Genomic DNA, 16,686 nt, shown 5'->3' with positions numbered 1-16,686 from the left:
CAAGACCAAACTGAGGTGGGGGGCCCCTTGCCTCCCTCCCTGCCCACTTCCATTCCTGTCTTTTGAGATCACTACCACAGCCAGATAAAAACATCGCTTATTATCTCGCTTATTTTTGGCTGCTCAACTTTTGTAAAAGTTAAATATTCGTGTTTTCATATAATCTGATTCTACTTATTGACTATGCTCTGGGCTGGAAATAGAGGTTTGGGTAATGTGCTGTAAAAGACATCAGAGGAAATAGAGTGCAGGTTTTGTGCTTCTGTGATGAAGGCGTTCTGTTCTCAGGTCATCCATTTCATTGTCCTGAACACTGTACATTTGCACACCAATAGAAAATGACAAACTCCCTGTAGAGTGGACTGTAGAGGGAGTGATGTTGTGAGTGATTTTAGTCACAGACTGAAAGATCCACTTGAATTTTGGATCAAAGTCTACGTCACTCTGACACTTAACATATTTTTGGCCTTAATTCCCCAATTCAGACATGAATTATGATGCAGATTAACTCAAAGGACACCATGAAGTGTTTTTACCCAAAGGGTCAAAGGTTGGCCTCACTGTGACATCATAATGTTCTGACCGTTAGAGAGCATTGTACTAAAAGAACCCTGGGCATATTTTCAGTTAATTTTATTGTCAGAGGAATAAGGAGGCGACTGCAACAACCAGACCAGGTGTGGTATCTAATTCTGTCTAATTTATTTTTACTTGAGGACATCAAAAGTGTAGCTAGTTACACAAACTTGTAGCAGACACATACACACACACACACCTTCCTGTGGGCCGTTAGATTGATTTCCTGTGGTGGCTGTAACCTGCAGACCCATTGAGTGAACTGTGGGAAATGAGTTTAGCTATAGATCTTATCTACACACAATAACCTGCTGTCTGGTGTGTGTATGTGTGTGTGTGTCCTTAGTGTGTAGGTTGTTGTTGTTGTACACCCACACGGCTGTTTGCTCATCACTGCTTTCAGTAAGCTCTGCTGTCAGGTTTGCCACTGTTCTAATGTGTATGTCTCTGATCGTCTTTTGAGTTTCGCAGTCATTTCAGAGGGAAAATACAGGTAAACATTTTACTCTTACAGTTTTAAGAGGCAAAACCATCTCAGTGTATTTACTTCTCCTCTCTCAGATTTCTCAACTTAAGCTAGCCAGACATGTGATCACAACTACACACTAGTTGCCACCGCTAGTAGTTTCCAGCACATTTGCGAGGATGTCAGACCCACGGACTCACAGGGTGAAAGTAGCTAAACGTTGGAGGAGTTGGAAATTTTGTTGCAACTAAATCCAATGATTGGAAAGCACAAACAACAGTAGTAAAGAAGCTTTACCTGCAGTATTTTGTGTGCTGTTTCATGACAGGCTGCTGCTCTGATGGTGACACGAGGTAGACAAAAGCACACACACAAACTCTTGCAGCTGTCAGTCAGTTCTGTATAATGAATACATGCTAAACAGCAGGGAACGAAAGGGCCTGCAGGAGACACAGAGGCAGAAAAGTACACCTCTTCAGAGGGATGGAGATTGTGCTGTCGTTGCTACGTTTGTGTGTGAAAGTAAGAAACAAACACAAAGAGTGTTCTTGTTTGTTTCCCCTTTGGAAATTTGGAGGATTCCTTTCATTTTTTGCCACCTGTCGTCCATCCTCTGTGACCATTTAGCATCTTCATCACAGATACTGATTCCACGTTCTGCAGCTCCATCACTTCTTTTTCTCCTCTTCCTCCTCCTCTGACATTTGACAGGTGTTTGATGCCTCAGATGAGAATCCATATTCCATATTCATGAGGCAGCTGCTGAGCTTTGTTCACCTGCAGCACAGCGAGCGATTGCTGCTATACATTAACCTACACAAACTGAGCCGTACTCTAGTCTCAGTGGTAACATCACAGAGCTGCATCATCACGTCCTCTCTGATGAAAGGCTCTTCATTAGTTTTTTATTCATGCATTATTTTCTCTCTCCCTCCCATTGTCACTTTCTCTCCTCCTCTTTGCCTTTAACTTTTCACTCTGGAACTTGAAAACTTCAGCTCGCATCGACTGACAGACAGACTTTCTTTGGCAGTTGCAATGTTAGATGAAACTCTATATCATGAACTTTCATGATAATTTCTTTTGGACAAACTGATCTGTGAGTGTAAATTTTCCCTTGAGACTTTATTTTTCAGAATATTTAGAGGGAATTTACTTCCTGCTTTCAGGATGCCTGGAATTCTTCGAGGCATTTTCCTTCTTACTTTCGTACCTTTTAGTACCTTTTCTCCAAGGGAACAAATTGTAAGAACGGTTGTGGAGTGGTTTGCATCACCTCAGAGACATTTCTGTGATCAAAACAGTCAAAAATGTGCGTGTTCGGTTGATTGGTGATTTAAATTTCCCGTTGCATGTCTCTATAAACAATATTGGATGGAAGGATTTGTGACAGTTTTTTGTTTGGCCCAAACTAAAACAGCACATTCATAAGCAGGTTCCTGTTGAAACTCCTAATTCCCCTCATGTTCTCCGGTGGAAGAACCTTTACATTTTGGACTCTTTTCTGTGGCAGCATCAGGTCAGAATATCAACTTTACATGTAGCAATTGCATTCAAGCAAATTGACATGACATTTACTACCCCCCATCGGCCTCGTGGCTGAACCCTGTGACCTTTCCTTTGACGCCAGCCTCACGGACTTTCCATTTTTAACCACATGATAAAATTGTGCGTCTGTTGGTGGCTGTGATGAATATTTCAACCTCTAGGAGGAGCTAGTGGGTTTTGTTTCTTGTCAATGAACACACCACATCTCAGTTTTCACTGCACCCGTTATGTATTATTTTAGTAATGGAGGTTTGTTTGTAGTATGCACTTAAAATCCTGCATTTCCAAGTGTGGCTTGTATGAAAGAGTTCAAACTAAGTGCACAATTCCATCACACGTCCCTGGAAATTTGAGAAGAAGGTAAATGACACTGTCACATAGTGTTAGTGTCTGTGTTTGTGTGAAATGAAGAAACTCCCTGTGCGCTCATCACTGGATATCCAACATGGCAGCTCATCCTTCATACAGCTGTGTGGCTGTCTGTGTGTAGGCAACATACTACGCTCCAACTGCTGATGCTGCACATCTGAACAGATGGTGGGATACACACACACACACACACACAAACAGAATGCCATAGCAACATAACATTCAGTCATTATATGTTTATGTATGTTCACAAACACACACAGTGAAAAACTGCAGTAACACAAACCTGACAAAGAGAGACACTGATCTGTTGATTTCAGCCTCATGTGGGTTGTGTGTCTGTGATCATCCAGGCAGCTTTAGACATCTCTCAACATAACACAACTGCATAATTACATACAGAAGATGCAATGATGTGATGACACGCTGTTTAATGACACCTGCCAACACTGACAGTGTTCATCCATGTCCAAATTGACCTTTGTGTTTGTGTCACACAAACAAACAAAATGGAAAGTTGGAGGAGAAATCGTCTGACATATAAAAAAATGTCTTAACCCTATAATGCCGTGTATATCATATTTCATACATACATTTATGAGACCATCCCCTTGGCAAAATTAAAGAAAAGGAGAAGCAACTGAAAAAGGCAGCTGTTAGGAAAAAAATAAAGATACAGATGTTACAGAGGACCAAGAAGAAAAATTTTCGTTATTTCCGGAATTGGGTGTAATGCCCGATGTAATAAATATGCATATGCTTCTTTTTTTTTCTTTTTCTTTTTTACATTTTGTTGAAGGGCCAAATAAACACTTCAGACAAAAAAAATATATATAATGTTCTCACCATTATTTCTCTGGTCAGGCATTATAGTGCTACATGTAATCTTCAAATGGAGCTTTGTGGCTTTATTTCTGTGTGTTTATCCATTGATTCTTTTCCTCCATCATTGATAGTGACATCTAGAGTCATGTCTCTTCATTAGATGCTCCTATGGGCGCCTGTGAGTGATGTCATTTGCCTGTATATCCAAAGTCTCTGGGATCTGTATTTTTCTCATCTCAGATTGAGAAATTGGTCTGAGTTTGTTGTTGTGAGACACATGGACAGTAAGATATTTAGAACATTGGAGGCTTTGGAGCGGATTTTGCGTCATTCCTTTTATTTATTAGATTAAAGTGCTCTTTGGAGAAGCTGCAGCAGATTTACAGCATTAGACTGTGCCAACCTCAGCACAGAGTTGGGTATTATCAGTGTTGTGATAAGCTGTTATTATGTGCAGTGAACAGGAGAAGACCCGGAGTAGATCCCTTTGAAAGTAACAATGGCATCCATCTGGACTTGCACCATACTCTGTCACAGTGTTACAGATGCTACAAATGCTACAAATGCTGTAGTACCTGGAGGCCTCATCATCACTGCCTTCTCCTCCTCCTCCATCTGTAATGTCCTCTGAGTATAACAAGCCACGTCATGGGTAAAACAACAATGCTAGGAAAAAAAAATCCTGCGAGCCCGACCTGTGGGCGTGCTGGAGCTGTTAAGTGTGAAGACTGACGATTGGTTTCCTCCTCTTCCCTTCTGGCTGGGGACGGATGTCACAGCTTTAAAGCAGATTGCTTATTTCTCCACAAGACAAGCATCTTTTGTGCAGCAGCATGTGCACGCACACAAATGCTGCTGCACACACACACATATATTTCTATACACACACAACAAAGCCACAATCATGTCAGCCATTTGGAGCTGAAGTCAAACCATTTCAATGCAGGATCAGCCTCATAATGACTGTGGTGGAGCCTGTACAACATTTTGTAATGTACAAATCCAGTATGATAGGGAGAAACATTTTTTCAGCTGAAATTAAATTTAGTTACTCTCAATAACCACCACAAGACGCCAAACATTCCCTTAAAAACAAGTGTAATTGTGCAATCACCTCAGGGAAATTAAAATAAAAATTGTTCAGCTAAAATTATGTTTCAGATTTAAGCATCAAAATGAATAAAACAATATGAGTAAAAAGATGTTAAATATCAATCTCGGGAGGTGGCAGTAATCTCTGTGAATGTTGCATGATTGAAATTTTTTGTCTCCTCTGTGACTAATACTAGTAAATGTGGACCTGTGGACAACACACACAAAAAAGCCCTAGTATAACACAACAATAATAATTTAAAATGCACTGGCCAAGTGCACATTCAATGTTGTAAACAAAGTTCAATACTGAACATTTGTCACAACATAATACCACATTGAATACAAACACTTAGAACAGTGCACAGTAGCTAACCCTAGAGATTCTAAAGCCCAATCGTTCCCAAGAGCTCTGCTCAAACTTCCACGATGAACTGATGCATACACATTCACCAGTGTTGATTAACATTCGCAGAAACCCGCCCAGACCCTGTTTAAAAGACCCAGTCTAAAATCAAATCACTCTCAGAAAGACGAATAATATAGAAAAATAAATAAATGCTAGATATAAATTCATAAAACAAATGTAACCCTGACCCTAAAATGTGTTGTCAGCCAGCAACGTGGTTGAAGAGATTAAACACATTAAACATACCTTGCATAATAATAATAATAATAATAATAATAGGAAGGCTGTCCAACAGTGAACTATATTTGACCAAATGGTGGAGAACAGCGCTGGAAATAGTTGTCAATCAAAGCAATCAAAGTGACATTTTTAACAAAAAATGTAATGACAAGTGCACATTAAATTATGTAAGCAATGATCACAAAAGTGCAAAAATACAAAAGTGGCATCAAATACTGAGAGCACTGCACTGGAAAGATACTGTACAACTTTGGTCCAAGAGTGCAGGTGGATCTTACAATGTCAAACTCAACAGCTGGGCCAGGATGAGTTTTAAGCTCTCCAAGTCAAGGTTCATGGTGTTGAAGAATGGGAAGGTGATTATTCTCCTCACTGAAGCATTTTAGTTTCCAGGCTTTGGGCTTTCTTGATAGTCCAGCTCCATCCAATTCCATTAGTACCTTTTGAATAAGCTCTAAGTGTAGTGTTGCTTTGATGGTTACCTCATGTTTCAAGCACAAAAGAGACCAAACAGCATCGCTGTTGCAAGTGACACATTCTCCACGTCACACAGAACCACCAGACCCTCAAGGATGATGCCCACATTAGCATAGTTGCTGCTGGGAGTCCCATGGTCTCGAGGGCGCTCAGGGTGCTGGCCTCTGCCATATCCTTAGAAAAGAAGAAAAAAAATGAAACATGGAATTTTTCAACCTTAGAACATCCACTTATAAACTTTAAACAATTTTCAGAACAGCAGCCTGTTTTTATTTTTCTTTTTTTTTTTTTTTTTTCGTCCTCAGATGTGTGCCTTTGCTGAATTAAAATGACGCAAAAATGTGGCCAAGCTTAGACACAGACTGTCTATTTATCATTCAGATTTGCATTATTGCAAAGTTCAATAGAAGTCGTTAATTTGCAGAACATAGGAAAGTGCACCTGTTTGCAGGGTAAAAATGTGGCGTAGCTTTGATGGCTACCTCATGTTTAAAGCGTAAAATATGTATATGTACATTGTATTGTCTGCTCTTGTGACACTTGAGTGCACCATAAATGCTGCTTTGGAAGTCATTACCTAAAAACAGCCAAGAGACCACCAGTTAGTCTCTCTGAGACAGGATTTTTAGAAGGACACAACCAGCACTTGAATACAGAGATCTGAATGATTTCGGCCTGTTTTAGTCACATGAAATCTATTTAAATGAATTAAAAGTGCATTCTAAGCTCTAAAAGTGCAGGGACACATGGGAAATGACAATTACTTTTATAATACCTATGCTTTAATCAAAAAATGTTTTCGTTTTTGGGCTCAACTTGATAGAGCTGAGGAGCATGCCTGACAAGGCCACATTCACACTTGGCTGGCATCTGAATTTACTGCAAAAGAAAAATGGAAACAAAGATACAAGTGAGTCTATAAACAAGTAAAAACTTCCGAAAGTGCATGAAAGGTGTCAATAGTACCATCCATCCATCTTCTACTGCTTTTCCGTTTTTGGGTCGCAGGGGTGCTGGAGCCAGGCTGGGTCACCCTGGACAGGTCGCCAGTCTATCCCAGGGCGAACACACAGAGACAGACAGAGACCAACAAGCACCACACTCAGATCTATGGACAATTTAGAGCCACCAGTAAACCCAAACATGATGTCTTTGGACGGTGGGAGGAAACCCATGCAGGCATGGGGAGAACATGAAAACTCCACAAAGAAAGGCCCCAGGCCGGGAACTGAACCCACGACCTTCTTATTGTGGGGCGACAGTGCTATCCATTCATCTTCTACCACTTTTCCGTTTCTGGAGCCTCAATAGTACCAGTAAAAACTTAGTATAATTTAAAAATTTGAATTTTGGCTCTTGTCGGACATTGTCACTTGTAGGTTATACAGATTTATATTTCACATCATATAAATGTACTGTAATGGAAAAAACTCACCCTGAAAACATGAGCCTTCTGTGTAAGAGCTGACTCCTAAATGTCATCAATAACCAATCTGTAACAGCAACAATCACTGCTAAAGAGAACGTCAGTTCCAAAGTATATTTCTCTGAACACAAACTGTACATGGCTAAATAGTCATGCTTGTACTGTAGACAATTTTATATATGAGCTAAAAGGTATACCTGTGTCTTCTTCAGTTCTTCATCAGTTACACTAAACGTTAAAGCTTATTGTAGGGCTGCGGACAGCTGTAGTACCACACACACAGATAAAAATCACACACATCTGTTGAACTTTAAATAACATGGTAGATGAATTCTAACAATAATTAGAATAATAAATTTTATTTAAAATGTCTCTTAAGACACTCAAGGACACTGTATAATGAATAACGTCAGCACACATAAAAGAAACAATGGAAAGTGTAATAGTAGTTAGAGTGAGTGAGCAATCTTAAACAGGTGAGTTTTGAATTTGGACTTGAAAATGGGGAGACAGAGTTGTGGATATTATGAGGCAGAAAGTTACAGGGTGCTGAAGGAGGGAGAGCTTTGCAAGGAGGAGCTTGTTTGTAATTTATAATAGGGTAGTTTCATTGCTGTGCTGGGGCAGAAACCAGACAGGAAACACACATAGAGGTAGTTTTGAGTTAAATGTGTGTGTAGCTGAGTGGCTTTTTGGCAAATTTTGGAGATGAATGATAAATTAGATATGGGCCGGAGATTATTCTTGTTACTGGGATCTGATCTTTTTTCAGTACTGGAGTGACTGCTGCAGTTTTGAATAGTGATGGAACAGAGAGTAAAGAATGAATAATGGTAGATTTGAGGGGAAACAGAGACCAAGGTGTGGGGAGGGGATCAAGCTGACATGTTGACGGCTTGGATGTATGGATGAGGCCCGAGATTTCAGAGGCATCAAGGATTTGAAAACTGGAAAATGACTTGGAAAACCTGTGTCACACAGTTTTACAAGAACAGAGCATGCACTATGGTTTACCTTTAGAACCTGTTAAAAGTTCATAGGGCCTGCTAACTCAGTTAGCCTCGCATTAGCCAGCATTACGTCATGACACAAACATTAAATATGTTCAACAGTATTGAAACTGCTTTCCAGCCAACCCTTAACATACATACCTCCATTTTTAAGGACAGATGATGCAGCACAGCATTTATCTCGCTGACCGCACACACAGGTAATAAAATGATTCACCACAAATAACACTATGTATTTATTTGTGCTGGCAGCCAGCTTAAAACTGACAGTTAATGAAGTTATAACATGACAGCCAGGCGGGGTCGTCTTCTTTTTCCAGTAATAAGTAGCGTCAAGCCTGAACTGAGGTTGATGAATGAGTGTGATTGAATCACTTCAGTCCAACATGTGGGTCAATGCTTTGTGCAACATTCATGTACTTTTATCATTTTCAATCTATGTGATATATATATTTTATTATATTTTGTCTCAGATCATGATGAGGTTGTATTGAATTAAAGAGGATGATTAAGTAAATACTGCAGGAGCTTTTCTTATTTCTTAACTCCACCATGGGGCATCCAGATAAATAAACCATTTTTGTGCCTTCTCTCAGTAGGTGTGACTGTGTGCTGAGTGACTGTTCTTGTCATTTTAAATGTTTTATGTCTTTATACGTGGTTGCTTTTGTCTGGTGTGAAGGACACAGTGCGGCGGCAGCTCTTGCCTGACAAAATGTGTAACATTTGCGAGCCCACGAGCATGCGCTCGCTGTCCAATGCTTGTGCGTGCCGCCTGCTGTTGCTGACAGAGCCGCGGGGGAGTGCCGCCACAAATGACTGACTTTTACATTGATGGGCCCGTGTGAGATGAAGGCATCTCCTTCTTGTGTGCGTCTCTTAGAGATACCGCAGCTTTGTGTGTGCAGATACCTGAAGGAGACCTGGCAACACAAATACCCGACAGCTGCAGAATCGGGGAATAGAGATGTGTATGTGTGCGTGTGTTCATTGCAGAGCTCCTTGAAATCATGGCAGTTGAAGGTGAAAGTTGTAACAGGATTTAAACACTTTCATTTGAATTGATGTGACTTTCTGGTTTCTGTCCTTAGCTGTCGCACGAGCAACAGGAAGAGCCTGATTGTGACGTCCAGCACTTCCCCCACCCTCCCACGGCCACACTCACCTCTGCATGGACACACAGGTAACACATACTAAACATGAGATTCTTCCTCTGGAGAACATGAATATCCACAGCTGTTCTTTTGTAGTGACATAATCTGTGCACAAGGACACTCACTTTGGACCAAAGCTAAAGATATGATAGTTGATAGATGAAAAAGATAATGAAGATCTTGACAATGTAAAACCGCCTTGATTTGCAGCTCTGTAGTCACAGCAGGTGAGTTGCGTTATTTGGCATCGTGTTGTTTATCATCACACATCAACAAAACTCAATTAACGCTTCAGCCTGCACACTGAGCAGAGCACAGAGGTTAGGTTACATGGATTAACACGCAGTCCGGCGCCCTGCTGGCAGTGGCAGCAGCTGCACCTGAGGGCGCTCACATGTTTGTGCCCATGGTCAATAATTTAGGGATGGAAAAAAAAAAAAAAAAATCGGCATATTGGTATGAAAAAAAAAAAAAACTAACTGTTAAATTAAGGAAGAAATTCAGCCTTGGGTGTTTCTCATGAGCCACGCAAGACACTGATAAACACACACACACACTCCTCACAGTCCCTTCCCATTGGAGGAGAGAGAGATGGAGAAGAGATGAATAATGTGATATTGATTGATTGAGACTGAAGTAGAGCAAGTGAGAGAGTCCAGAGGGGATAGAAACAACCACACCGTTGCACGCATCTCATTTCCTGCTCAGGATATAAGTCGCACACCTGACATTACAAACACAGAAAGAACTACAGACAGTCGAAAATTGGTTTGGGCTTTGAGATGTCCAGTTTCTTCCTCATGTTTGGTTGTGAGCTCCTCTCTTTGTGTCTTATTGAGTTGAATCAACTCATCAGACGTCCTACAGTATCTATTCAGTCCCTGACTGAATAGATACTTTTGGCAAATTAATTCTTCTACATTAAAATCGGAATTACAGATAGAAAGGACACAACAGAGCTGAGAAAAAGAGAGCAGGATGGGAAACATTCTTGTCATACACCGTGAACTTTGACCTCAGCATCAAGACAGAAACTTTTTGTGGCTTTCATTCAGAGGAAGCTTCAGGATGTGTGACGTGTTTCTATCTTTACGTTTTAAGATTTTGTAGATTCAGCATGAACTCAAATCCTCAGTCCAAGACCAGAGTAGAATCCTGAACACTCCCCAGTTCGCTCCTCCTTTTTCCTCCTTTTTCCTCCTTTTCTCCTTGTTGTTCTCCTTTCATCCAGCAGATATTGTGGCTGTTCTGTTGCCACAGTAACGCTGCAACCCGTCTTGCAGTCAGCGCAGCAGTCCTGTTTCAGCTCTTTCCTGGACCCTGCTGAGGAAATGAGCACTGCTAATTAAATAAATTGATGTGGCTGTTCTTCATGGTCTGCCTCAGAAACAGATCCAAGCATCAGCTGAAACAGGAACCATTGTCTCTTTGATAGCTCCCTGTCAGATTCTGATTAATAAGTACCCCTGAGGAGTATTAAACCCTTCACTTCTTTCCCTGAAACTTATACATAGATGCTTGCTCTTGCTTTTCTTCTTCTCTTTCTCTCCCTCCCTCACGCTGGCCCTAATCATGAATTTCATCATGGTTTCAATCATCCAGCCATTTAGTGCTAATCAAATGGAGATTCCTCAGACTCTAATGTCCCGGAGAGCTGATGAAGCCGGTCCTCTCCAAAAATGACTTTTATTAAATGTCCAAAGTTTGCATATATTTCTTCTTTCCTCTCTTTCCTCCCACTTGTTCTTGATAATGTCACCTTTCCTTTCATCTTTTTTTCTGTCCATTTTACGTCTCATGGCTGTCTCAATCTTCCTTCTCCCCTCTTCTTTCCTGACCCTGGACCTCCCTCCCTCCTTGCGGATGGAGAGCAGGCTGTTATCCGGTAAAGGTCAGCCCATGATTGGCAGCTCCTTGTGCTCTGACTCCTGATGAGTTCTGTCAAACAATCCACCGCCTGTCTTTTGTGAATGGAACGGCAGATGGAAAGAAAGAATCATTTTTTTTCTTGTTCAGATTTGTGTCAAACACTCCAGAGAAAATCTCTTATTCCACCCCCTCCCCAATTATAGTTGTGTTTTGTTATTCCAACCACAGTCTCCCTGGGGAGGCAGTGAAGGGAGTGAGACTGAAGAGGCTCAAAGCAGATATTATATTTGCATTTATCTCGTATGCCAGTAAATCTGGAGCTAAAGTGGGTCAGTGTCACTGCAGTTGGCTGCACAGAAACTGTCTAACAATGTGACGGTGAAGCAGTAGCTTCACCAGTTGTGATGAGACCACCTCCCACGGTTCTCAACTGTAATTTACATTTCACTTGGAGTCATTCAGTGTGAAAATATAACACACAGGTTTTTTGTTGTTTTTTTAGTAGTCGAAAGTATTATTCTTGTATTTTAATAATTTTTCCTGTAGCCAATCAGTGTGTCAACATGCTGAAAGTCTCTCTGCGCCCATGTGGACAAATGAGACATGTTGTTGGTTTTCGCACCAATTCTCGACCTACTGAGTCTCTCTGTCAGCTGAGCTTGGCAACAACATGGGGGGGGTCAGAGGGGTTAAGCGAATCCCATCCCCTCCCAGTCTGAGCCGTCTCCACCTCACTGCTGTTTGATTAAAGCCTAATGAAGATGACAGTTTAAAAACCAGACATAGGCTGGTGCCATGTAGATGTTCAGGTGCACAAAGAGACAGTCTCATGTTGCTAACATTAGCCAAAAAGCAAAGACACAATGTATAAACACATCACTGCTGCATGTAATTTCTTCTTCTTTAGAAGGAGATGGATTCGTCTGTGAGCAGGCCTTAAACTAACTAATGGTCTGCACACTCATGAATTTGTAGCCATGAAGCATGACAGTGCAGTCAACTTCTCCAGTGAGAGCTGTAATTCCTGAACATGCAACTTAAATAGCGTCCACACAGGAACAGGAGACGTCTCCCACAATGACACAAATGAGCGTCTGGACTAATTAGACACTTGTTCACTGACATAATTACAGACTAATTATGCTGCTAAGCAATACAGTAGACTTGCAGCAGACGAGGTTTGCCATTTGATAGGAAGCAAATTCTGGTATTGTAGCTCTGGCTCTGTCCAGATGCGCTTGTGAGAAAAATGCATAATTGACATGGAAATGTCCAACTACTTAATCTCTCCTCCTGCTTCTGAGGCCGGCAGTTCTGCTACTCTCATCCATCCATCTCCGTGTGTATGTGTGCGTTTGAGACTCAGAGCACCATGTTTCCAATAGACAGGCCAGCCTTGAATATTTTTTCCCATTACGCTGGTTTCATCTGCATGTATCAGTATTCCTATTAAATATTCTTATGTTTATTCAGTCGGAAACGTTTTTCCCTTTTGGAGATGGTTCAGTTTCGCTTCTTGTTGAGTTTCCTGTTGGCCTGTTTATGTTGATCCGACCACTCAACATCACTTTTTGCAGAAATTACCGAGTCAGTTTCTAAGCTGCTTATAGATGTGAATTTGAGAGTGAAGAGGTCTTTTGCTGCATGCCGAACTGGTGATGGCCTTGTGATCCTTCTTCAGAGTAACTCAGTGTATGTTTCATACTAAACATTGTCCTGTCATTGAGATTCAGTGCCTACAGGACACAGTCCAGTGGTAGCACTGCAGTGAACGGGAAGTTAGGAATTCATGTCATTTGTTCATCACATCAAAGGAAACGGTATCCTCGTATATTACTGTGTAACAGCACCAGTGATAATATGAGACATGTTGCCATGGTTCTTATCATCTCCTGTCCATCTTTCTCCTACATCTATCCATTTTTTATTTTTTATTTTTTCCCTGAGTATGAAATTCGTCTTCCTCTTGTAATGTATTTATCTCTCAGCCCACTCAGATGAAGGAGATAGATTAGCCACCCTCTTATGTCTCCTCCCTCCTCTCGGCTTATTGAGCTACTCCATCAAACTCTCTGAATGTCCGTGTCCATAGCTCTATGTCCTTTATCACGGCCGCTTTCACTTCTTTCTTTCTCATACTGACTTTCTCTCATGCTCATCACTTCAGACTTATCTGTTCCTCCGTCCGATGAGGGGAACAGAGGGAGGATAAAGCAGAATACTTCACTTCACTCACAGAGACCTGTCACCTTCTCCGCTGTGTTATTGTTTGTCAGTAGGGGAACAAAGACCTGTTGCACTGTGGAATGATTCATCCTCAGCTGAAATGAAGCGAAGTTAAAGGATAAAGTGGCTCTGTGAAATCACAATAGCTGTACTATGTAGGGTGTTTTTTTGTGTTTTCTGTTTTTTGTTTGTGTGTGTGTATGCATGCACATCTCCTCCACCTGTGCATGTGTACCCATTGGCTCATTCATGAAGCCGACGTCCGTATCAGACTGTGTCTATGTGAATATAAAATCTTATGAGTTTGCGGGTAACTGAATGGACACATGAATTTTGTTCTGTGTTGGCAGTGCTAACCTCTTTCTCTCTTCTGTCTGTCAGGAACCAGTCCTTTGGACAGCCCTCGCAACTTCTCCCCCAACACAGCCGCTCACTTCTCCTTTGTTCCTGCACGCAGGTGAGTTAAAGTTACATTGTCATGCACACAGCTGTGTTTGTGAGGCACATCTGTAAAACAGGTAAACCACAAGAAAACTAATTTAAAAACTTTGCTGAAGTCTGGATTTTAAACATCCTCTATTCACTCTTAATTTTCCCTTGATGTGAATAGAGCATTTAAGACTAATTTCTGAAAATCAAATAAGCAGTGGACAAAAAGTCTGGGCCAACATGGAGGATACAGGGAGATCTAAGTGGATTGTAATATTCAATATGTTTTCATTAGTGTTAACTGAGGGATAGAATTCTTATTCTACCTGTAGGCCACCTTTCGTTCTCCTAAACAGCTGTTTTCAGTCTACAACTTCACCACTAGATGCCTCTAAAGTCTGCACACAAGTCCTTCAATGCTGGCCCTGTGAGACATGGTGAAACGCTCCAGTGGCGTCGCTGTCTCAAGAGTCATGCTGCTGCTGATGACAGTGACTGAGCTGATGAGAAGACATGTGATCAATGTGAAGCTGTCACTTAAACCCTGCTTAATAAACCTCTTATCTGCCTGCACTCTCGGCACAGATAGTAATTACTAAGAGGCAGTCAGTGTTTGTGTGTGTATGTGTCTGCAGATACACACATGCTTAGGACACTTAATTTGTGGTAAATTTTACCATATGAAAATTCCCAGCAAGCTTACCCCTAAAATGCTCATTTAGATGCTGACGTTTCTATGGTAACGTCACCAGCTCCTTTGGGCTCTTTCCATGACGGCATCGTCAAACACTGTATGGCAGCGTTGCAGCAGCCAAAAAGAGCATTAAGAGTGATTTGAATTGGAAATCCCTGGCCAACCGGCTGCTGACCTCAGCTGTTGCCGTGGTACTGCAGACACTATGACAACACTGACACCAAGTGGTGGCGTTCAATAAGACAGGTCAGCTCGTGCCTCAGGATCAAGTCTGGTGAACGATCGCAGCAGCTGATGCAATAGTAAAAATTCAGCTAGAATAGATAATTTTTCCCTTCTGTTTATATTCGCTGTAAGTGATCTCAATAATTTTATATTTTTTTTATATTTTGCAAGCAGGATTTTTTGTCATTATAATTTAATGTCTTGCGTGCACCATTTTAACAATCTTTCTGGCTTCAAAAGAGAAGCAGAGGGGGGTGTGTCTGTGTGTCTGTTTGTGTGAGACTGTGTGACAGCTATAAAAAGAAAAAACACTGTCTTGTATCCCACACAGTCACGGACACAGGGCTGACAGGTAACCTCTACATTTTTGACCTTCAACCTTTTTCTTCCTCTGCCCTCCTGTTCCTCCTTCCTACCCTCCGTCCTGCATGGCTGAGCGCACACGCACACTCTGAATGACATCACTGAGCAACCTGCAGCGTCTCTTCCTCTGTATACAAATCAGGAAGAATGTGTCCAGATAGATCTTCTGAACAGGAGATTGTCTTCTCAAAATCCTCCTTGCTCAATGTGTGGCTGTTCCTTAAAGAAGAAAGCTGGTGTTGCTGCATTTCTGACATTCACTTGATCCCATGTGCAGACACAACACCAAGCGTATCTCTTACTAACAAGTACCTGGTGTATCTTATTCCTTTGAGCCACAGAGCTCCCTTAGTCTCTCCTATTTTAAGTATTCAAAGACACAAATACAGCTAAGAAATGTGTCTTTTTCCAAGCTATGAAGGCTGCGGTCTACGATAGTCCCACATCTCTATAAATCTTTATAATGAACCAAACCTAAATCCCTAGAAGGATGTGACCTCTAAATTGGGGCGCAGCTGCTGTTTTGTTGCTCTGTAGCCCTAAACGGTTACTAGAGAACCAAATGTGGATTGATCTGTAGCTGCTGCTTTTATTTTATATTTGCAGTGGTCATGGGAGCCTGAACTGATGCTCATAGTGAGGGAGACATGGGAACTGTTGACATTAAGAAAAGCACAGAGTGACACCAGCCTTCCCCTCTTGTGATTTTAATACACAATGTTGTGAGTGAAAAGCAGACGGGTCAGACTTTCATTTAAGCTTTACTTTGTGTCTGCAGAATCTCCATGGATCTTCTTCATGGCTTTGCCTGCACTTTTAACTCCATGTTTTCCCTGTGTTTGCATTTTCCCTCCTACAAATGAATGACCGTCCCCTCTGTCTGTGGCAACATGGCTCTCATGGAGCCTGTTTGTTACTACATTGAGGTTTTTTCTGCCTTTTTTAAATCTTTGTTTGTGTTTTCAGAACGGACGGTAGACGCTGGTCTCTGGCGTCTCTGCCTTCCTCTGGCTATGGAACCAACACTCCCAGCTCCGCTGTCTCGGTAAATATCTCTCAAATTCTGTGTTTTGTCATGGAATTGTGGCCAATGTAATTTAAACTCATCAGTCCATCCAAGAAACCCAGACACGCTCCCTCAGCTATAAAAGCACCTTGTTCCTCCACTTTTCCTCCATAGCTTCCTCCCTCTGATGGCCTCAAAGGTTGTTCTGTTTCCTGTTCAGCTTCTGCTCTATTGTTTTCCTTCATTCCTTTGGACATTTCTGCATTCCTCTGCTCAATTCCT

At 41.5% G+C, this 16,686-nt stretch overlaps 1 protein-coding gene across 8 annotated transcripts in view; it reads left to right on the top strand.

The window, feature by feature from the left end:
- mast2 (microtubule associated serine/threonine kinase 2) overlaps positions 1 to 16,686 on the top strand; it is a 135,246-nt gene that overhangs the window by 90,852 nt on the left and 27,708 nt on the right. For 7 of the 8 annotated variants that reach the window (XM_029499187.1, XM_029499188.1, XM_029499189.1 and 4 more), the window contains 4 exons: positions 9,530 to 9,621; positions 14,069 to 14,144; positions 15,367 to 15,387; positions 16,365 to 16,443. In XM_029499187.1, coding sequence (XP_029355047.1) covers positions 9,530 to 9,621; positions 14,069 to 14,144; positions 15,367 to 15,387; positions 16,365 to 16,443 — 268 coding nt within the window. The remainder of the gene's footprint in view (positions 1 to 9,529; positions 9,622 to 14,068; positions 14,145 to 15,366; positions 15,388 to 16,364; positions 16,444 to 16,686) is intronic. The other variant, XM_029499190.1, reaches the window with a different exon arrangement.

This window comes from Echeneis naucrates, chromosome 4 (genome assembly GCF_900963305.1).
Source record: "Echeneis naucrates chromosome 4, fEcheNa1.1, whole genome shotgun sequence".
Taxonomy (NCBI): domain Eukaryota; kingdom Metazoa; phylum Chordata; class Actinopteri; order Carangiformes; family Echeneidae; genus Echeneis; species Echeneis naucrates.
The sequence above is the reverse complement of the archived record's forward strand: the minus strand, read 5'-3'. Positions and strand labels throughout refer to the sequence as shown.